The sequence below is a fragment of the Patella vulgata genome, chromosome 1, assembly GCF_932274485.2.
Source record: "Patella vulgata chromosome 1, xgPatVulg1.2, whole genome shotgun sequence".
Taxonomy (NCBI): Eukaryota; Metazoa; Mollusca; class Gastropoda; family Patellidae; genus Patella; species Patella vulgata.
The window spans coordinates 19,401,315-19,423,438 of NC_065879.2; the positions used below are offsets into that span (position 1 = coordinate 19,401,315).

The window sequence follows — 22,124 nt, forward strand, 5'->3', positions numbered from 1 at the left end:
TGCAATTTGATCAGTCTTCCACAAATCCGCCATATTGAATAAGCTTACGGCAGATGTTTAGATAGAAGTTGAACGTCTGTGGTCGTTTTTTCCAGACCAGAATCGTCATGGGAAGGTCAAGAAGTCGCAGCAGATCCTCGAGCAGACATAGACATGCAAGAACAAAAAAGAAAAGAAGGAATACCTCGCGATCACAGTCTAGAGAAAGAAGCAGTCGCCATGGCAGCAGTCGATATAGATCGAGGTCGCGAGATAGAGACCGAGAACGGGAGAGGAAAAGAAGGTGTGAAAAGTAAACAACCCGCTTAGCTTTGCTTGGCATTTTTTTTTTTTACAAATTTCATTTCATAAAAGTTATTTTACTGGATTAACTGTAAATATTTGCCAAGTTGCTATAACTTTTTAATGTTGTCAAAGAAAACTTTTCACATCCCCGATGGCCGATGCCTTGGCTTAAGTACTAGTAGGCCTATTCAGCCTATGCTATTAGGCCTATTGGTGCATTTGACTTCTGTCAACTCCAAAATATCTGACCTCTCTCCAGCCTCCCATAGGTTTTACAGATGTCAATCAGGGTAGAGTTATTCCTGTTTTACAGATGTCAACCAGGGTAGAGTTATTCCTGAACTAGGCCCCTCTCACAGTCCAGACTGAGATTCACAATATTTAGCGACCGGCAGCTAGGGTTGGGCGATATACCGGTATTTCGGTATACCGTGATAAAATCATCGGCGATTTTATCATATCGAACTTACTTAAAAATATCGAAAAACCGGTTTATCGTGACTTAAAAAAATTATCGCGATTATGATAATTATCATGTCCCAATATTGATGATAATACATCGTCGCTTGGACTAGTAAGCGAGGAAAATGTGTTTGGCAAGGTCAAGGTTGGAGAGTATTTACCCCAGTCGCAACTGTCACTGTTCTGATTTTCAGACAAGTAGATTTTAGAACCCTGCTAGTTCTGGTTACATATTATCGTTATATTAAAACTTAATATTCTGCTTCGACTAACTAGTATGTCATTCTATTGATAGAATTAAATTCGTCTACAAGTATAAAATATAGCATATTACGTACCGGCGGGTCAAGGGTAAATATCCATCATGGCGTCTAGCAACAGTAAAAAAGTGACAACAAGCGACGATTTGCTGCCTAAAAAAAATTCCTCCAGTCCCGTTTGGACTTTCTTTGGGTTTAAGCCAAACGACGTAGACCAGGCCACAATATTCTGCAAAGTTTGCACAAATCCAGTAATGGCTAAAGGTGGCAACACAACCAACCTATATCATCATTTGCGAACACGACACCCAAGTCAGTACAAAAGCTTTTATTTATACGGGATTGCCAGGGTTGATATTAATAAAATAATAAATACAACATACCTTTTTCTTTATTAGTATTTGATACAGTATGCACACAAGACAGGGGTCAAGACCTTAACAAGAATTCAAAATTAGACTTCTATAGACACACGTAAAAATTATCACGATAATATCGTTTATCGTGATATTAGATAAATTATTATCACGATATTTATTTTTCATTATCGCCCAAGCCTACCGGCAGCTATTTTTTAGATATTAATTTTTTGTCGATAACCTTGTAAGTTGTTATTTTCCGAAAGCTGGCTTAGCCGTGACCAAGTTTATCAGAATCGGAGCAGATTTGACTAAGTTACTGTCCGTTTAGTAATCCCATTCGACTGTCAGGGCCCCTTTCCGCGAAATGAGCCATTTTGCTTCAATTTTCAACCCCACTCCATATCTCAGAAACGAAAATAGCTAGAGATATAATTATTTCACCAAAATGAAACTTATTTGTGCAACAACACAACCATACAAACACATGACACATGGTTTCCGACCCAAATTCCATGAGAAAAGTCTGTACTAGCTCAGCGAATACATGTCCCAAAACAGATGAAGTGGGGTTCAAAATCGTCCATAGCTGAGTGCAACACTGTCTCAGCCCCCTAGCTACTATATTAAAAAAATTTACGAAAGACACACTCAAGTGCCTATTTGAGTATTTCTCATTTCAAAGAACAGACATAGGCGGTCTTCAGTGGTCTCCAGTTCTAGGCCTACACAATTATCGACTAATAAAGCCGTAAAAAAATCTTAACGTTAACGATTCTGAATTACGGTAATATTTTGAAAATTATTTGATCTCCACCTACAATATTGTACCTGCATCCCGTATTCTCCGCGACTATAATTGATACACTATATAAGGCTTTGCACAGTTTGCCACAAGTAAAATTAGGTTCAGTTGCAAATTTTCAACACAAAGTCTCATACAGTGTGTCATCACAGTTTGCATGGAAATAAGTAATGTTACAAATAGTGAAAAGTGGAACACTGAAATCTTAATCTTATCTTACCAAACAGTTTTTCTGTATTTTCGGGTGACATATAATTATACGGTAAGGTTACACCTTTATTACAAGGGGAATTGGTTTGTATTATGTTAAGCTTTGTGCGGTACAGTTTGGGGTCAGTGTAATTGGAAATTAAGGGAATTACAGGTATAGACTACAAAACTTGCTTAATGGAAGGCCTTAGAATGATCCACTACTGTGGCTGGAGCAAGACGGAAGACACCAGTAGTGGAACCATTTCTCTGTTGTCTCCATTAGTCCTATTAACCTGAAATTAGCCATCGTATGTGTGACATGGTCTACGCAACTATCAACTAATAAAGCCTTGTATAGAATAGTGTGGATTATCCAGGGCTGTCATTAAGCCGAAGAATGGTCAAACTGGTTTAGCATGACTAATGGCAGACCTTGGACACAATTGCTTTTACTTTAGAAAAAGATAAATGTGGTTAAGTAATTAATCAGTACGGTCTATTTAGTTTGGGATTAATTTGGGGAACATCAGCCAAGTTACTGGTTGGTTGTTTTTTTGAATAGGCAATATTGAATAAAGATATTATTATTGCCAAATTTAATGAGTAACTTGTGGACCCCCCAGTTTTGACTTATGTATGATTTTATTTATATTCACAGAAAGAGATCTGTATCATCAAGTAGTTCAAGTAGCGATGATGATCTCATTTTACGAGCAAAACGACGTGAAGAAGAGGAAAAGAAAGCCGAAATAGAAAAACAAAGAATATTGTAAGTTGAAGATGTTTTAAAGAATTTCCATCTTCATTAGACCAGTCGTTGCAGAACAGTAGAATGTTAAACTTCATTTCATTTATAGAAGTAGGGGTGATGGGTGGTCTAGTTGTTTAACGCCTGTGCATTGCATCATAAGATCTGTCATTCAGTCAAGTGGCATGGTTTTGATTACTGCTTGTAGGTGACAAGGAGTAGGGTTGTTTGTCTAACCATGTGGGTTTTCTCCGGGTACTCTGGTTTCCCCTCACCGCCAAGGACCCCTACGCACAAGCCTCAAACAAATTATTGAAATAAAATAGAGTCCTGAAATGACCTATTTTGTGTTAAGTGGCAGTTAATCTCTCTCTCTCTCTCTTTATGAATATTTGTACAAACATCCACCAGTTATAGTAGTTCACTTTTTGCTAATTAGCAATCTCTCAGATTTAATTTGGTGTTTCCATGGAAACAAATTTGACATGATATAGTTTTTATTTTGTGTACAAGGATGTTGTTGACAGTCTTGTTTTTTGGCATATATAATTTGATTTCATTTCATTTACATTTGTGATATTTTTTGGCATGAATTTAAATTTCAATTAAATAATTTCTGTGATATTTCAATTTCAGACGACAGAAGGAATTGGAAGAGAAGTTGATTGAGGAGGAGGTCGCCAGACGGGTTGAAGAATTGGTGGCTAAACGTGTTGAAGAAGAATTAGAAAGACGGAAAGACGAGATCGAGGCTGAGGTTTTACGTCGAGTGGAAGAAGCCAAGCAGATCATGGAAAAACAAATGTTGGTAGAACTGGAAAAACAGCGTGAGGCAGAGGTCGAGGCTCAAAAACTAAAAGAGGTAGGCGGTTGAATCTTTTTGGACGTGAGGTGCTTCTGGCATGCCTTTTAAATATACTCTTAGTTTCTTTTTTTAACCATTCCTACATTGAACACGATAAAGTTTATTACTGTAGCCCCTTACATCCTTAATCAGCAAATTGCTGTAATCTGAGAACTTATTTGTCATTGACATAGGTAAAACATATTTGTATCTTAAATGTATGCAGCATATAATTTTAATTTTAAATTTTAAAATTCATATAGAGGTTAGTAAGAATTTAAATGTTTATATATTTTTTATTCAGTAGCTTTCATCGTTGATGTAAATGTTTAATTTTTAAGTTATATTTATGTAAAGTGCTGGTGAGCAGGTCGCAGTGTTGACTTGTTGGCACTATATAAATTAATTTTTATTATTTGAATTAAATTCACAATAGTTTTTAGAATTTTCCATCTCAGATCATAGCAATTAATGCGTCTCTTTTCTTCAAGGTATGCCAAAAGTACTCTCCAAAATTTTAGTTCAACATGCTGTCATGGCTGGGATGAAGTTACACATAATAATTGAAATTACAAACTAGTAATGTCAGTAATGTGTAAATATTACTTTAAAATTTTCTACCATCCAAATCAACCTCTTCCCACCATGAACTAGCAAATGAACGAAGAAACCTTTTTACACGTCATGATGAATGATTAATAAAGAACTTTCCTTTCAGCTAGTGGAAATTTTCAAAATATTTATCAGCAAGACGTCGGCAATTATCTGTTTGTATTATGAAATATATTTTTAAGACTCTGGAGGGCTGTTTAGTGTTAAGTTCATTTAGTTCATGTTCTTCCCTTCACAAGTTTTATAGGTCAAAGGTTAAAGATAGATATCTCTGCCCGTTCAGTGGAGCGAACGTTTCCACGGAATTTAAATACTGTACACGCAATAAATGCAAGTATAGAACTTTCATCAGATTTTCTTTTTTTTGTCGTATTTGCATCTCCGTTTAATTTTAAATGTGTAGACGTTAATCATTAACACAGGATTCAGAAAAAAAAATATATGGCCTAGATTTATTAAGTGTTAAAACTTTAGGACGACTTCTATGAAAGTTTTCTGGTTTGTATAAATGTGTGAACTGATTGAAATAGAGTAGTGAAAGACTGTTGAAAAATGCAACTCAAAATAAACATTCATTGACTCAAAAAACACTTCAGTTAAACACAATGTAAAAATTGTTCAGCCATATTGAAATGAAATGACGTGTAAAGTGTAGGATAGAAGAAAAACCAAGATGGACGCCCAGTTTGGCCGTGTGTGGTACGTACAAGATATCTTGGAGGTAACAAATGAATCATGTTTCACGCCCCTGTACATTACAAGCCCCTGTGTATATTATTTATAAGAAGCTTGAGGCATAGCCAGTCATATGGTGAGAACACATAAACATGCAAAACAAGAAGATAACCAGCAACAGACATTTGTGTAAACAAAATTCTATGTTTATTTAATTTATTTTGTGTTTCTAATCAATAAAATCATTTATTACAGATTTCTAGGGACAATTGGTCAAGAATTCTGGATTTATTTAATTGGTTTGCAAACGTTTATAAGTTTTAAAAAAAAGAATTAGACATTTAAAGAAAATGTATAATTATTGATCGAAAGATAGTTTGATTTAATTTAAATTTAAAAATTGTTAAAATCGTAAATGAATTCCAGAATTAGTGGTCAAGAGATTCCAGAGAGAGAGAATGAAAACAATATAAATGTTCTCAGAAGTTAGAATTCATTTCTATATTTGTTTTTAAAAACAATTATATATAATTTTGCAACCTACCCTCTTAGTTTTGAAACCGATTGGGTTTCAAGTTAGTATTATATTTAATGTTTTGTGAAAATTAATTAAAGCAATATTTAATAAAACAAAAATCAGTCCAAGCTTTTTTCTTCGTTTAATTAATGTTTTTTTTTCTTTCTGATTAACCCAATTTGTCCCCATCCCCGCTGCCCGTACCTGTCATAATTGTGTGGCTGTGCATTTATTTAAAGGCGTGTCTACTAGCTGTTTATCTTCTGTTTTTTTAGGAAGAAGAACGTCAGAAGAGATTAGAATTGGAAAAAATTATGGAGGAAAATAATCGTAAAATGGAAGAAGCACAGAAAAAATTAGTAAGATACACTTAATTAATTAGATTAAAGGTTGGGGGGGGGGGGAGCAAATGATTTAACAAGTCTGCATTAAATCATAAGGTCTTTCATCTTAGTCTTGAAAGTAACATGGTTTTGATTCCCTGATTGTACGCGAAACAGAGTAGGATCTCCTGTCCAACCTCGGGGGTTTTCACCAACTGCTAGAGACCTCTACATGTAAGCAAATTATTGAAATAAAATTAAACCATATGTTAGTCCAGAAATGACCTAATTCCCTCTTTCTCTTACAATGTAAGCCGTTGACTCTCTTAAAGATACCGTTTACTCTCAATTAAAGAGTGGGGAGCTGAAGTCTCTCAGTGAATAAGATGCTGGCTCGCTAACAAGCATACTAAACTTAAACTGTCTGTCTATAATTACATGTAGCTCCGCTTGAGAACAGACACTAAACTAGTTGACTGACATTTTAAGTCCTAAATCGATGATTTTAGTCGAAAACAAGTAAAGTTCGAGAATTTTGAGAAGTATATATTCTGCTTCCATTTAATACAATTAAAAAGGTTTAATTATTAGGACCGCATTACAAAACAGTATACTAATTGTTGGATATGGCGGCCATTTAGGGAGAGATCTATTCTCGAAGTAGAGTACATGTAGATACATGTAGCTCAGTGCAGAATGGCTAACAGTGGGACCAAGGGTTGATCCTGGCGTTGGCATGGAAACAAATTTGGCATAGTTTTTAGTATACAAGGGCGGATGATGTTGATGACAGAACCTGCGTGTTTCATTTCCATTGTAAGGCCTGTTTTCTATTTACAGGTTTTCGCTGGTTACATAGAACCATTACATTGGCATTCAACCTACTTTTTCACTGCCAAAAACGTGTATCCACTACAAGTATGTGGAAGACTGACCTTTTAAATTCCAAACATCATAAAAATATTTCTAATTATCTTTCAGGCTGAAGAACAGTTAAAATTAGTTGAAGAACAACGAAAAATGTTAGAAGCAAAACAACAATTTGAGGAGGAGGATAAAAGACGTGTGAAACGTGAACAGGACATGGTTTTAAATAAAAAGAACAATCGACCGAAACTATCGTTTTCGTTTAAATGATGACCGGTGAAACTAACTGCACACGCAAAAGTCTTTTAAAACAAAACTTTCTCCACGAAAAAATAACTTATCAAATACAAGCACAATGGTTGAGTGATTTAATCGAGCAGTCCAACAAAACGTGTATTCTACTGTTTCTAACAGAGAGTAAAAACAAATATAATTTGTTTATAGTGAATCATAGTGTGATGATCTAAAGTGAGTAGCGCGGCATCCATAAAGAATTTGAGATCTTTGTTTAAGAAGGTTTCTGTGTATTAATGGAAGATTTCTTACCATGCAATGACTTCTATTCAGGGACAAACAACAATTCGCCTATCACTAAAATATTTAGTAATCATGAAAGTTTGAGTCATGACAGTTAGTGGTTGGGGAGGTCGAGGACATTGTGGTATTCGTCTGTCAATACAATGTTTTATTAAACAAAATAATATGAATCTATGACAGGTGGGGTTGGGGGAGGGAGAGTGTTCGAGGACATTGTGGAAGGGGGTAAAGGGATGGCTGTGTGTGTTGTGCTCTTTTTCTCATCTATAATTATTTCAAGTCATTTTTTACACTAGATATTCTATTATTTAAATTTATAAGAAAAAAAATGTATATTTCTTAGTCCTTCGTATTTGCTTTCAAAATCATTTTTCATCAGCATGGCCTGGTTCCTTTTTTGTCAATTTATTTAGGTAAGTATTTTTTATAAAACCTTGAAAAGGGGTAACTTTATTAAAGATGCAGTATGTAAGATCTGCCAATTGCAGTTCTTTATTTTGGCCTTGAATGTTTTATTATTAATTAGACATTTATTAACATGACAAGCCTATAATCAACTCTCTAGATCATTGGAGGGTCACAATTTTCACTGGATTGAAACATGATCGCTATTTAATGATTTATTTTAAAAAGTAATCATAACAATCAAGACTTTTATATATGTTCTCAAAATAAGATAATTTGGCTAAAATTTTCAATATATTCATTTTTCATAACTGTTATAGCAAGAATGATCAGTGCTTTATCTAAATCTTACATAATGTATCTTTAACCAGTGTTTGGCAAACTAAAACAAGAACCATTAACTCTTATCTAAATCTTACATAATGCATCCTTAATTGAAATCGTCGTCCCAAAAATGAATTACGGTAATTTATTTATTCTGACTTGATGTTGATGAAATTAATTTTCTGGATCCTGTACTAGTTTGTGTCTGTGTGTATATCGGAGAGTGAATGCATGAGGTGGGGATTTACAACAACTATTCTTTTTTTTTCAATAAAACTAGAAAATTGTGTTCTGTGTTCTTAAACCAAACCAGAGATGATATTGGGGAGTTACTTAGGTCCATTAGAAGATGCTTGATTATCAGTCCTGAATTGACAGAATTGCAATCAAGTGGAGGGGAATTCAGTCCTATCAATTCCGTGGTGTGAGCAGAATCGTGACGTATTTAAAAACGGTGCATGAGTTGTAGCACGAAATCCCCACTTTCACAAATTTTGGGATTGAGAGAATTTAATTGTCACAACCAGTGAAAGAATTTAAGCCTAAAACAAAACTATCCCAGTTCCAATGCTCAACAAGTGAAAGAATACAACGCCTAAAACAAAACTATCCCAGTTCCAATGCTCAACAAGCGAACGAATACAAAAAAAAAACACCCGAGTTCAGGGGAAGAACGATCTAAGTCACATTTTTGTCTTTTTGCATAAAAGCCAAAACAGACTTTTGGACAAAAATGCTTGATCCGAACAGAACAAGGAGTGGGCTTAATTACAACTTCAAAATGATAGTTAATACGAATCATAATTACCAGTACAACAACTGGCTTCCACTTTTCAGCCAAATTAAAGATACATTCCCACATACAAACTGGGTGATTTAATGATATATTTGGACTAAAAACATATTCAAACTAATTAATTTATCATAATTTTGCTTCAAATCCTTCTCAAAACATTGTAATTGACCAAAAGAAGTCATGTTTGTGTCACGTGACTAACCTCCCTCGGTACCTATAGCAACCCTTGCGAGGTTGGAGGAGAATTCATTGCATACACAAGACGATGTCTTTAATCACTGACTATTTATTACATTTATCGAATCCTAATTAAATTCTCGGATTATCCACTGCCCGCGTCTTTTTCTGTGATTTTTATCTCAGAAAGTCTTGTACGTCTAACTCTTAAAGTTTGTCAACATGTACACCAAGCGCTCAATCTTCGCATGCAACCTTCGACGTCACGCGTGCAGACATTCCTAATCGTCGGGCTGTCGTTTCGGGTGAACCCTTACATTTTTGTCCTGTATACGCTCCATGAGTGTTTTTCGAGGAATCCAGTATTTTTATAGTAAGATTGGATATCTCTACTTTCCATATATACCAAAATTGCCATACTTTTATTTGAAATGAACACCCGATAAATACTTTTCTGGGAACCTATCTTTAAGGTCAAATAAAGGGTATGATAGACGTATTTGTCGGGGAGGCCATTTCACAAGGGCCTTGGTTCGATTTGACTACTATCGTTCTTACCTGAAATTGATTGTTCCACAGAAAGCTTATACAATTTGTTACCAGATGGTACCATTAACTGGGGTTCATTGAAAAGGTGACTTAGATCGTTCTTCCCCGGGGCTCTTCATCATATAGTAGGACCGCATTACAGAACAGTATACTAATTGTTGGATTTGGTGCAGAGATTGAAGTATAGTAGATAGTTCTCTTATGTGCAGGAGTCCATAGCCATCCTAGTTCCCATGCTCGACCATTTATGGATCTGGGCCATCTTTGATCCCGGAGGGGTTGGATGGCCGAACGGTTAGTGCGAGTTGCGCGCGCGTTGTATCATAATTTCTGTCATTGACTTAAGTGGCAGGGTTTCAATTCCCCAGTTGTATGTGACAAGGAGTAGGGGTCGCCTGACCAACCTCTTGGGTCCTCCAGTTTCCTCCCACTGCTTAAGACCCCTACGCGGAAGCAAATTATTGAAATAAATTGAACCATATGTTAGTCCCGAAATTATCTAGGCTGTGTCCAATGAACGTTACATACACGCACTCTCCCTCTCTCTTCATCCCCACCTTTGATCCCATTGGTTATTTACCATAGTCAGTTACGGGAGCCACGGTTGCTCGGTGAGTAAGACTGTGCTAAACTAGCTTTTGGGATCACATGCCCCGCGGGATGGACAATATTTGAAAGAAACACGGTCTCTAGCGTCATTTTGGCGTATATCTCGGGTTACTGGAAGTCACTTTGCTAAATGTTCTTCATTTATGGGGCGCCGTTTGTAAATTAATTATTTAGCTTTTTATATAGCAAAAAACACTAGATTTAATTTAAATTTATATATATAGTTAAATCTCGACTTGTGTGCAAATTTTTCACTTTTAATATTTAAACTAAAAATACAACAAAAACTCAACATTTAACATAATATATATATAAATGTGTCTTGATTTGTCTCTATTTTCATATTTAACATTTAGCATTGAATATTAAAACCAAAAAAAGAGATTTGATGATATATAAATATTTAGCTAAATATTTAGTTAAATGTTTAAACATTTAGATAAATATATATTTAGTTAAATGTTAAAATATTTAGTTAAACATTTATATATTTAGTTAAACATTTATATATTTAGCTAAATAATATATATTTAGCTAAATACTATATATTTAGCTAAATAATATATATTTAGCTAAATAATATATATTTAGCTAAATATTTATATATTTAACTAAATAATTATATATTTAGCTAAACATATAGTTCAATTTACAAAGCGCAACCGTACCACGCCGTTTGTAAAATAATTATTGTTGTAAGCGACTTCACACTAAACGATGACGTAGTGTACAACTTTCCATTGACTGCACCTTGCCTTGATCTGTGCGAACGGCACGGGGTACCGCGGCCGTGATTCGGGTTACAAGTTCGTGGTCAGCTTCCATTTCTAATTGCTAGTAGGCCTATTGTGCCAAGGCTCACGTGTCGGGTACACGTCATCATATTATGCGCAGTTTTTTGTGTCGCTTACGATAATAGAAATATTGGCGGGACCACAAATATATATTTAGTTAAATAGTTATACATTTAGCTAAACATTTATATTTAGCATGATATTTATATATTTAGTTAACTGTTTATATATTTAACTAAATATATATATTTAGTTAAATGTTTATATATTTAGTTAAATGTTTATATATTTAACTAAATGTTTATATATTTAGCTAAATGTTTATATTTAGCTAAATGTTTATATATTTAGCTAAATGTTGAACTTTAGATTTTTTAGTATTTAGCATTTATACCTACGAAAAACAGCACATTTAGCTATATATTTAACTAAGCGATGTGAAATCAAGATAAAACATTTAAAGTTTTTCATAGACCAAAAACTCGACTTTTAGCTACAATATTTTTTGATATTTACATACATGCCATTTTTGTTCTAATATTTATCTAAATATATATATATTCATTTAATCCGAGCATGGGAGGGGGTCCCTATTTCTACAGAATAAAATTCTATAGTACTCTACAAAATTTTAGGGGCCTGTAGGAAATATGACCATACTATATTCTACAGTTTCTGTAGCGAATACCTATAGTTTTTCCTACAAATTTGTGGGGAAATTTCTATTAGGAAAATACTTATTTTTACTCTGTGTGTTATATTATAGGTTTTTCATTGCACTTCCTGTAGAGAATTCTACAGTAATGTATAGGAAGGAATACTGTAGTATTCTGTAGTTTGCAAATTGGGTTACTAAAGTTGTCTGTAGGAATGAGTACCATAGAATTTTATAGATTTTTTTATTACTTCTTTTTTTGGGTAATAATAATAATGGCAACGTTTTCTTCCATAGAAAATTGGCTGGGTATGCGAGTCTATTAATCACAAACCGGAAGTAAATAATTTTTAGAAAATCTACATTCATTTTTGTTGGTCTGAATCCATTTTCATATCTGCTATCAGTTCAAAAAGCCAGGTTCTAGTACTAGTACTACAGGAGTGACATTTATACAGTTCTGGGAAGAGTGTAGCTTGTTTAGGACTAAGTCTTCTGTGTGTTTCACTGACTGTTGTGGATGTTCATATTATAATCTGTACCGCATAAACAGTGAACGTTATTTAATATTGTGTAGGCCAATTATAGTATATATTATATTATATATATTTAATATACATGTAGGCTGACGTTTGATATGTGGCCTATATAGAAAGGTAATACATTAGACAAGTTAAACAGTCAAACGACACAGACTGTAAGGCAGTAGTCTACTAATGTTATTTTAACTGAATGACATTTTACAACAATAAGTTATACATTGATATTAGAACTTATGTGGGTTACTGGAATTGAAACGATAAGTCGACATCATTAATCATTCTTAAAGTAAGTCTAGGTGTCTAACTATGTGTTCAACAATGTTATAGACCATTGATATAACTCGATGAGATAATCAAGCCTACCATTATAGATAATCAAGTCTATAGCTAGGGTGTATGTTAAATACCTTAAAATCAAGTCTAGGGTGTATGCTAAATTCCTTTATAGATAATCAAGTCTAGCTAGGGTGTATGTTAAATGAAATGAAATGGGGTTAAACGTCCTACTGTTTTGCTCCTAAACTGGGCTAATGAAGACAGGCATACACCATACAGTGTGCTATGAGGGAAATTTTGCCCGGGCAGCGGCGCTACGGCCTACTCTTATATTGAATTCCAACTGCCAAGGGATCTTTTACGTGCACGCCAATTTGTACACGGGACCTCGTTTTTTCGTCCAATCCGAACGACTAGACAGCTGTCCTTGTCAGGCCCTCCGTCCTGCATTACTGACAAGGGGAAACCACGCCGGAAAATCTGGACGAACTTTCTCGGCAAATGCAGGGATCGAACACCCGACCTCCAGGCTAGCGAGCCAGCGTCTTACCCACTTAGCCACGTGATCCCCCTGGGTGTATGTTAAATATCTTTAGATAATCAATTCTAGGGTGTATGGTCAGTACTGTAAGTCTTGGGTGTATGTTAAATACTTTATAGATAATCAAGTCTAGGGTGTCAACTGTCAAGTCTATGGTGTATCATTATAGATAATTAGGTCTAGCTAGGGTGTATGTTAAATACATGTACTGTTATAGATAATCAAGTCTATGGTGTATGGTAATACCGTTACAGATAATCAAGTCTAGCTAGGGTGTATGGTAATACCGTTATATATAGATAATCAAGTATAGATAATCAAGTCTAGGGTGTATGTTAAATACTGTTATAGATAATCAAGAACATGTATGGTAATACCGTTATAGATAATCAAGTCTAGGGTGTTTGGTAAAACTGTTATAGATAATCAATTCTAGGGTGTACACTGTTATAGATAATCAAGTCTAGGGTGTATGATAAATACCATTATAAATAATCAAGTCTAGGGTGTATGTTAAATACCTTTATACATAATTAAGTCTAGGGTGTATGATAAGTACCTTTATAGATAATTAAGTCTAGGGTGTATGATAAATACCTTTATAGATAATCAGAGAGAGAGAGAAATGGGGTTTAACGTCCACTCGACACAAACTAGGTCATTTCGGGACTAACATATGGTTTAATTTTATTTCAATAATTCGCTTGCGCGTAGGGGTCTTTAGCAGTGGGAGGACCCGGAGAAAACCCACGAGGTTGGACAGGCGACCCTACTCCTTGTCACGTACAACCGGGGATTCGAAACCACGCCAGTCGACTCAATGACAGACTTTATGATACAGCGCGCGCACGCTAACCATTCAGCCATCCAACCCCTCTTTATAGATAATCAAGTCTAGGGTTTATGTTAAATACTTTTATAGATAATTAATTCTAGGGTGTATGTTAAATACCTTTATAGATAATCAAGTCTTGTAGATACTATTATATGGTCGTTCCATGTCAAGTGGGCCTAATTCTCTGAAAGTTATCCGGTGACCCCCTCCCTCAAAACAATTCGGGAAAAAAGACCCCATACATGGTTAGCGTTTGAAAAAGATTGCATTTATCTATTCCTGTGTAAGTCGATTTTCAAAGCTAATTTTACAAGAAACCGACAAAGATATGGCTTTTAATGTTGGTTCATACAATACCCATAAATACATTATACATGCGATAAGTAACAACTTCTAATATATAATGTAGTAAAATTTCTACTCTGTGTCGACCCCCCCCCCCCCACACACACACACACACGTATCAATTTTTGGCACTCAAGGCACTCCATACACAGTTGACGGTACTTGTTCTGGAAAATTTGATGGTGAATTCTTAATCTATATAATATTCTCTTACAAACCCCGAAATTTCAATAATATTGTCTAACTAGAAGATATAAAATCAGTACACCAAAATCTACACACTAATTAGCAGTGAATATTCACTAGGCCGCTAATATGGTATGAGTATGACATAGGTGCGAGTTAATGAGCTCGCAATATTAACTTCTTTTCTTCTGCAAATTAAATTCTAGTACATTTCTTTTTGAGCAATAAAAAAAAAAAATTAAGGTGTTTGATATCTGGATAAAAAATACTTCATATTTAGTGTAAATGGGTATATAAAATGAGTAAAAGGAACAAGTCGGCCTGGACCAGTTCACGTACCCCAATTCAACAGGCCATATCTCAGTCAATATTAGCAATGAAGTCATATAACTTTGCAGTTTTACCTAAATATACATTATGCAAGCGCTAAATCTGCCAATTGCAGGTCCTTCTGTTGGCCTGAAATGTTATGTAAATTATTAATTAGACATTAATTAACTTATCCAGACCATAATCAACTCTCGATGGCATCGCTAGCCTGTGATATTTACTGGATTAGAACCCGTTTTGCTGCTTCTGATTAAATGAAAAAGTGGATAACCGAGACGATGTTTTTTTATTGTACTGACGTTAGTAATGATGATCGAGGCTAAGCTCAAAATTCAATCGCTAAATTCCCTTTTTATCATCTAGTTTTTAACTATTATAGTGAGAACTACCAACTCTTTATCTAATCTCCCATAATGAATCTTTAAGTTTGTATGTACTCTTTGTTTTTCAGAATATTCTGAGGAGGTCATCTGACAAGCACTGGTACACCGTAACACTGGGCATGCAATGACCCTAGAGATAATCAAGTCTAGGGTATATGATAAATACCTTTACAGATAATCAAATCTACCAGACGTAACCGTAAGGTCATTACCAACATGGCTAATAACATCAGGGATAAACCACTGTGTAGTATTTGTTTAAATGACTTTCAACAACCAAAGATAATCGACTGTCAACATTCTTTCTGTTTCACCTGTTTAGAAGATTATACCAACAAAGTATCTACTAACAATCAGTTTCCATGTCCTTTATGTCGTAATATTGTTAATATCCCTGCTGGTGGAGTTATGGACTTTATGTCTAATGTAGATGTTCAACAGGTTTTGGTGATTGATAAGACAGAAGTTCCACCATGCGATGTTTGTAAAACTGGTGTTAATTCTCAGTTCAGGTGTGAGGATTGTGAACAATATATGTGTAGTTGTTGTAGAAAAATGCATGATGCGCTTAAAGTATGCCGGGATCACGTAGTTGTATATGTTAATGCTCCGGCAGGAGATAATCCAATGAGTAAATCTGAAGATGTGTGTCCAAACCACCCGGAGAAAGACATAAGATGTTATTGTAAAGACTGCTCTCTATCGGTCTGTACCGATTGTTTTGTGATCGGACATAATGGACACAACTTCTTAGATTTACAGGACGACAAGATCAAGGTAGAGACGAGAGAGAAACTGAAACAATTAAAAGCGGATCTAGATGCCCGAACTGAACAATTCGCTAAATATTCAAATTCTTTGAAAGCACTTGTTACTGATATCGACAGATCGGCTGACGAATCGTGTGCAGCTGTCGACAAACAAGTTGAAACGATTTGCTCTGAAGTCAAACAACTCGGTGACGACGTTAAAATCCAGATACAGAAGTCACGTGATGCGGAAATAGATAAAATGACCAAACCGCTGAAAGAGATGGAAATATTAATAGAAGATTTAAAAGCCAGTGTCAAATGTACCGTAAATGTTATAGACGAAAAATCTATTGTTCAGGTTTTAAACAAAATACCACAAGTTGAACAAGAAAAAGAAGAATGTAGGTTAAGAAAGTTGGATATACCTGATGTAAAATACACTTGTTTTGAAGAATCAGTGATTGATAAAACATTGCTAGTAAAACAACTAGGAACTCTACTGTATCAAGAACATGAAGCAACTTTTACATCTAGTTTCAACTTGGATGAAATCGTGCGTCAAGGAAAGACAGGTTTGGTGCATGGTCCAGATTATTATATTCAAGGTTTACCTTGGTGTATTACTGCTGAGAAGTTAACTAGACCCAAAGCAAAAACGGTACGAACTCTAGCTATTTACCTAGGACAAAGTGAATTAAAAGAAACAGCTAATGTTAAATCCAGCCAGGCCAAATGCAGCTTAACACTGATTAATATACAAGATAAACAACAATCTAAGAATATAGAAGATATTGATACATATATTCCTGGTAGATGTAGAGGTTGGCCTGCATTTATAGACTGGAATAAATTCTCTGATAAACAAAATGGTTTTATTGATGATAACAACAACTTTACTATACAAGCTACAGTCAAAGTAATAAAAATAGATCGTGGTTAACGTTTGAAAACTGACAACAATAACACCATAAACATACATATATAAAGTATAGTATTGTAGATTCTAAAGGGTGTTCATTCATTCGGTATATAACTATAGACCCTAAAGGGTGTTCACATCCATTGAATATATAAATATAACTAACTATAGGTGTTTACTTTTATTCAATATATAAATATAACTATATATTCTAAAGGATGTACACATTGATTCAATAAACATAATTAAACACCGACATAAATTAATAAATATAGTTCCCAGGAACCTGAAGAAAAGATGTTCTAATTCAATCAATACATTCATATTGACAAATTGGTGTAATGATATTTGTTAAATCAAATGCAAATTTAAAGTTCTGTCACATTAAGAGTATAACTGGATTTTTATACATATTGCTTACCTGATTTCTTTTTATGTTGGTGGGTTTATTTCCACACTTCCTTGGTTACGTTCCAGTGATAAAATATAAAGCACAGACCTTGTGAAAGACACCTAATTAAATTAGAATTACTTCTTATTTATTGAATATTATATTTTCTCCACCTAGGTGTTTATGACAAACCATATAATTTTATTTGCAATAAAATATGTTTAAACCATAATTGAAATTATATGTAAAAAACAGATGTTAGAGTTTTGATATTTTCGAGGGGTGGTGTATGATATGTTTATGATTAATCATAGTTAAAACCAGGTGTTGGAGTTTTGATATTTTCATGGGGTGATCAATCATACACTCAAAGCCATTAAAAACGCAATGCCTAATTCAAAGTTTATTTACTGCAACAACTTTTAACAAATGTGCATAAAAATTGACAAAATCAAGACAACAAGCATCTGTAGATAATTTCATGAAAGAATTCACTAAAAATGCACAAAAACGAAACTTCAGAGAACCATGAAACAGCAGAATCAGCTGAAGTCAATATCAGGTATGTCCACCCTGGGCTCTTACACATGCCTTAAGTCGCCTTGGCATAGATTGGCACAGATGTCTCACTACACGCTGTGGGATTGTTTGCCAATGATTTTGGAGTTCCTGTGCCAACTCTGCAACAGTTCATGGTGACACGGCTTGAGTTCGAACCCATCGTCCAAGTTCATCCCAAATGTGTTCGATCAGGTTCATGTTGACGAGAAGATGACATTTCACCATGGTGTGTTGTGCAGATACCCCTGATTTGCGGCCCATTGCTGTCTGGCAAGTCGATGACGATGCAAAAAGATTTGACCATGGTAAGGTCGACGGCAGCGTAACCCAATAGCAGCCAGGCGCCTTCGGACTGTTTGAGGGCTGATCTGACGTTGCCGTGTTCCAACAGTTCCCCTGGCAGTAGCTGACTGGAACCTGTTGCGCAGATGCTGTAGTCGGATGTGGCGATCTTGAGCAGGGTCGATCGGCAACTCTTCCAGTGGCGTGGAAGCGTTGTCTGAGGCGAGCATTGGTCGATGGGTGGACATTAAAAGTGTCTGGCGACGGCTACCTGTGAAGCCCCCTGACCTAGCATGCCAATAGCTCTGTTCCTGTTTTCTTGTGTAAGGCGTGGCATTTTTCCGAAGTGATGAATGTTGAAATTTTGATCAGTATTTAAAGGGTCAGAGTACAGGGAATGCATGCAAAACGTGTGACATGGGACTGCTTAAAATCGTAAGAACAAAAATAAGTGTTGCGTTTGCTCGAAAAAAGTTCATTACCGAGAACTGATATTGGGTTCAAACCCAGAACTCCACAAAAAGAGACCCATATTGGGCAATAGGAAAGCCCAAGAAAACGTTTACCAGAACTATTTCACGAATTAGGCATTGCGTTTTTAATGGCTTTGAGTTAAAACCAAGGGCGTGTTTCACGAAATTTTAACTAAGATAAAATCCAAACTTTAGTAATTTGATTTAATATTAGATTGATTTTAGTGCTTATCCAATCAAAATTGAAGTATCTACTAAAATTTGGATTTTATCTTTAGTTAAGACTTCGAGAAAAAGGGCCCAGATGTTGGAGTTCTAATATTACTCCATAGCATATGGGTATTATCAGAGACTGGGGTATCAACAGAGACTGGGTAGCAATCAACAGAAATAGGGGTATCAACAGAGACTGGGGTATCAATCAACAGAGATTGGAGTATCAACATAGACTGGGATATCAACATAGTTTTGGGTATTAACAGAGGCTGGCGTATCAACAGGGATAGAAATAAAAATTACAGTATGTTAATCTCCATATTCCTCGCACTGTTTAGTTTGATTATACGTAATCCCACTTAACACTGCTGTAAAGGAAGCAAATATCTGTTCTAAATTATGGCCGGTCAATAGTCCGATTAAAAACTAATAGCTAACTGCATAACTATATCATTACGCTTTAAACGGAGCTTTTTTCGTACAATCAGGGGCCATTATTCAATCCCCATAGAAATAACCAGCGGTTGCCAGGCAAGATACACCCACATTTTGCGAGAGACGGATAAACAAGCTACAAAAAAGCGACTTTTCGTACAATCAGGGGTCATAATCCTGGAAGTTATGATCTTAAATGCGCGAATATCGAAAGGGACTGCCCGGGATATTTGAGATATAAAGATACATTTTAAGTTTAATCAAAATCGGATAAAAATTGTGACATCTAGAGGGTCCACAACCTTGGTATTACATACTTTACACTATTTGCGTACCAGGAGCAGCCATTTTCTCAGGCAGTTTCGGTCCGATTTTGACGAAATTCGATCTAAACCATCATTAGGGTGTAAAAGTGATACATTTAAACGTTTTTTAATATCGGATAAAAACTGTGTCCTCTAGAGGGTCCACACGCTAAAAACTAGATTTTTTCGTACAATCAAGGGCCATAATCCAGGAAGTTACGGTCTGATATGAGCATATACCGAAAGGAAAATGAAATGAAATGAAATGAAATGGGGTTTAACGTCCTACTGTTCTGCTCCGAAATGAGCTAGCGAAGACGGGCATACGCCATACAGTGTGCTATGCGGGAAATTTTGCCCCGACAGCGGCACTACGGCCTACTCTTATATCGAATTCCAATTGTCAAGGGATCTTTTACATGCACGCCAATGTGTACACGGGACCTCGGTTTTTTTGTACCATCCGAACGACTAGGCAGCGGTCCTTGTCAGGCCCTCCATCCTGCATCGCTGACAAGGGGGAACCACGCCGGAAAATCTGGATGAACTTTCTCGGCCAATGCAGGGATCGATCATCCGACCTCCAGGCTAGCGAGCCAGCGTCTTACCATATCGAAAGGAACCAAGATCTTTAGATTATAATCATGCATTTCAAGTTTCATCAAAATCATTTAAAACTTGTGACTTCTTGATTCCACATGCTAAAGATAGTCTGCCAGGAAACGAAACATGCGCCCACAGTAGCAAAATTGTCCGACGGACAACAAGGGTTGTCTCATATTTAGTCTTATGTAGGTAATGGAGGCATTTACAAGACAATTTCATACAGATTAGATTATTTAATCTTATGTACGTAATGGAAGCATTTACAAGACAATTTCATTTAGATTAGATTATAATTCTCGTCCTTTGAGGTTTCAGAAGGTGCTACAAACTGAAACATGGACCTTAACTCTGAAAGTAATATACAAAAATTGTTGAAAATCAACAGCCTTTTTCGTTTTACTAATTTAAATAATGCATATAAATTTCATATAGATCGGATGATGACTTGTCATTCACATTGTTCAACAAGTAAAACAGGGCCCATAACTTGAGAAATTAGAAATTGAACAGGCTTCTTTGTTTGACTAATTTAAATGATGCGTATAAATTTCATACAGATCAGATGATACCTTTAATCATTCGAGCGTTCACAAGATTCAACAAAGTTAAACAAGGGTGATAACTCTAGAAGAAAATTGCCCAAATTCAATAGGATTATTCATTTCAATAATTCAAATGATGCATACAAATGTTATACAGATCTGATGATAAATTTTGTCATGGAGCATTCACAAAGTGCAAAAAAAGTGAAACAATGGTCATAACTCCAGAAGAAATTAAGGAAATTGCCGAAATTCAATAGGATTCTTTGTTTCACTTATTTTAATGATGCATATAAATTTCATACAGATCAGATGATAACTTTCGTCATTCGAGCGTTCACAAGGTTCAATAAAGTGAAACAAGGGCCATAACTATAGGCGTAATTAACAGAAATTACTGAAATTAGGATTTTTTGTTTCATTAATTTAAATAATTCATATAAATTCATACAGATCAGATGATAACCTTTGTCGTTAGAGCATTTACAGGGTTTTACAAAGTGAAACAAGGGCGATAACTCTAGACATAATGAAAAAGAAATGAAATGAAATGGGGTTTAACGTCATACCTTTCTGCTCCGATCTGGGTTAATGAAGACGGGCATACGCCATATACAGTGTGCTACGGCCTACTCATATATTGAATTCCAATGTCAAGGGATCTCTTACGTTCACGCCAATGTGTACACGGGACCTCGGGTTTTCGTCCCATCCGAACGACTAGACAGCTGTCCTTGTCAGGCCCTCTGTCCTGCATCACTGACAAGGGGGAACCACTGGGATCAAACACCCGACCTCCAGGCTAGCGAGCCAGAATCTTACCCACTTAGCCACCGTGACTCTCTACACATAATGGACGGAAATTCCTGAAATTTAATAGGCTTCTTCGTGTCACTAATCTAAATAATGCATATAAATTTCATACAGATAAGATGATCTTTTGTCTTAAAGCTTTCACAGGGTTCAACAAAGTGAAACAAGGGCCGTAACTCTGGGTGTATTACACAAAATTTGCTGAAATTCAATAGGATTCTTCGTGTCACTAATTTAAATAATGTATATAAATATCATACAGATCGGGTGACGTAACTAACGGAAATTGCTGAAATTCAATAGGATTCTTCGTTTCACTAATTTAAAGGATGCACATAATAAAGTGGGATATAAATAGTCATGGACACTTGACATTCTTTGAGAGTATGTTCACAGATGAAGAACCAACCGCCCCAACAGAAACACTGAGCTGCACATGCGACATGCAATAATGCCATACACGTGGGAGGGGTTCATTGTCAAATTTGACACTTCAAGGAAGGGTTGATGAAAACTGCCGCGTGTTGGTTTATCTATCAGTGTTTGCTTTCCTATCGGTTCTTTCATAAGATTTACTTAACGTATCTTTGCTTTAG

At 35.5% G+C, this 22,124-nt stretch overlaps 2 protein-coding genes across 5 annotated transcripts; both read left to right on the forward strand.

The window, feature by feature from the left end:
- Nucleotides 1–7: 7 nt before the first annotated feature.
- On the forward strand, nt 8–8,502 carry LOC126828619 (arginine and glutamate-rich protein 1). 2 transcript variants are annotated; one of them, XM_050558537.2, is made up of 5 exons: nt 8–292; nt 3,022–3,132; nt 3,748–3,973; nt 6,035–6,118; nt 7,064–8,502. In XM_050558537.2, the coding sequence occupies exons 1-5, from the start codon at nt 108–110 to the stop codon at nt 7,217–7,219; spliced, it is 762 nt and encodes a 253-aa protein (XP_050414494.1). In that variant the 5' UTR covers nt 8–107; the 3' UTR covers nt 7,220–8,502. The 2 variants fall into 2 exon arrangements, with proteins under 2 accessions (XP_050414494.1, XP_050414571.1); XM_050558614.2 differs by having other exon boundaries at nt 9–283.
- A 3,655-nt stretch (nt 8,503–12,157) lies between these two features.
- Nucleotides 12,158–17,516, forward strand: LOC126808616 (tripartite motif-containing protein 45). 3 transcript variants are annotated; one of them, XM_050533473.2, is made up of 2 exons: nt 12,158–12,451; nt 15,302–17,516. In XM_050533473.2, the coding sequence occupies exon 2, from the start codon at nt 15,450–15,452 to the stop codon at nt 16,923–16,925; it is 1,476 nt and encodes a 491-aa protein (XP_050389430.2). In that variant the 5' UTR covers nt 12,158–12,451; nt 15,302–15,449; the 3' UTR covers nt 16,926–17,516. The 3 variants fall into 3 exon arrangements, with proteins under 3 accessions (XP_050389430.2, XP_050389429.2, XP_050389428.2); XM_050533472.2 differs by having other exon boundaries at nt 12,158–12,368; XM_050533471.2 differs by lacking the exon at nt 12,158–12,451 and adding an exon at nt 12,467–12,623.
- The last annotated feature ends 4,608 nt before the right edge of the window (nt 17,517–22,124 follow it).

Bases quoted from the DNA above. Each gene is read 5' to 3' on its own strand.
- LOC126828619 (XM_050558537.2), top strand. From the start codon at position 108: ATGGGAAGGTCAAGAAGTCGCAGCAGATCCTCGAGCAGACATAGACAT. The intron at 293-3,021 runs GTAAACAACCCG...TTATATTCACAG, and splicing joins AGGAAAAGAAGGTGTGAAAA to AAAGAGATCTGTATCATCAA. The intron at 3,133-3,747 runs GTAAGTTGAAGA...TTTCAATTTCAG, and splicing joins ATAGAAAAACAAAGAATATT to ACGACAGAAGGAATTGGAAG.
- LOC126808616 (XM_050533473.2), top strand. From the start codon at position 15,450: ATGGCTAATAACATCAGGGATAAACCACTGTGTAGTATTTGTTTAAAT.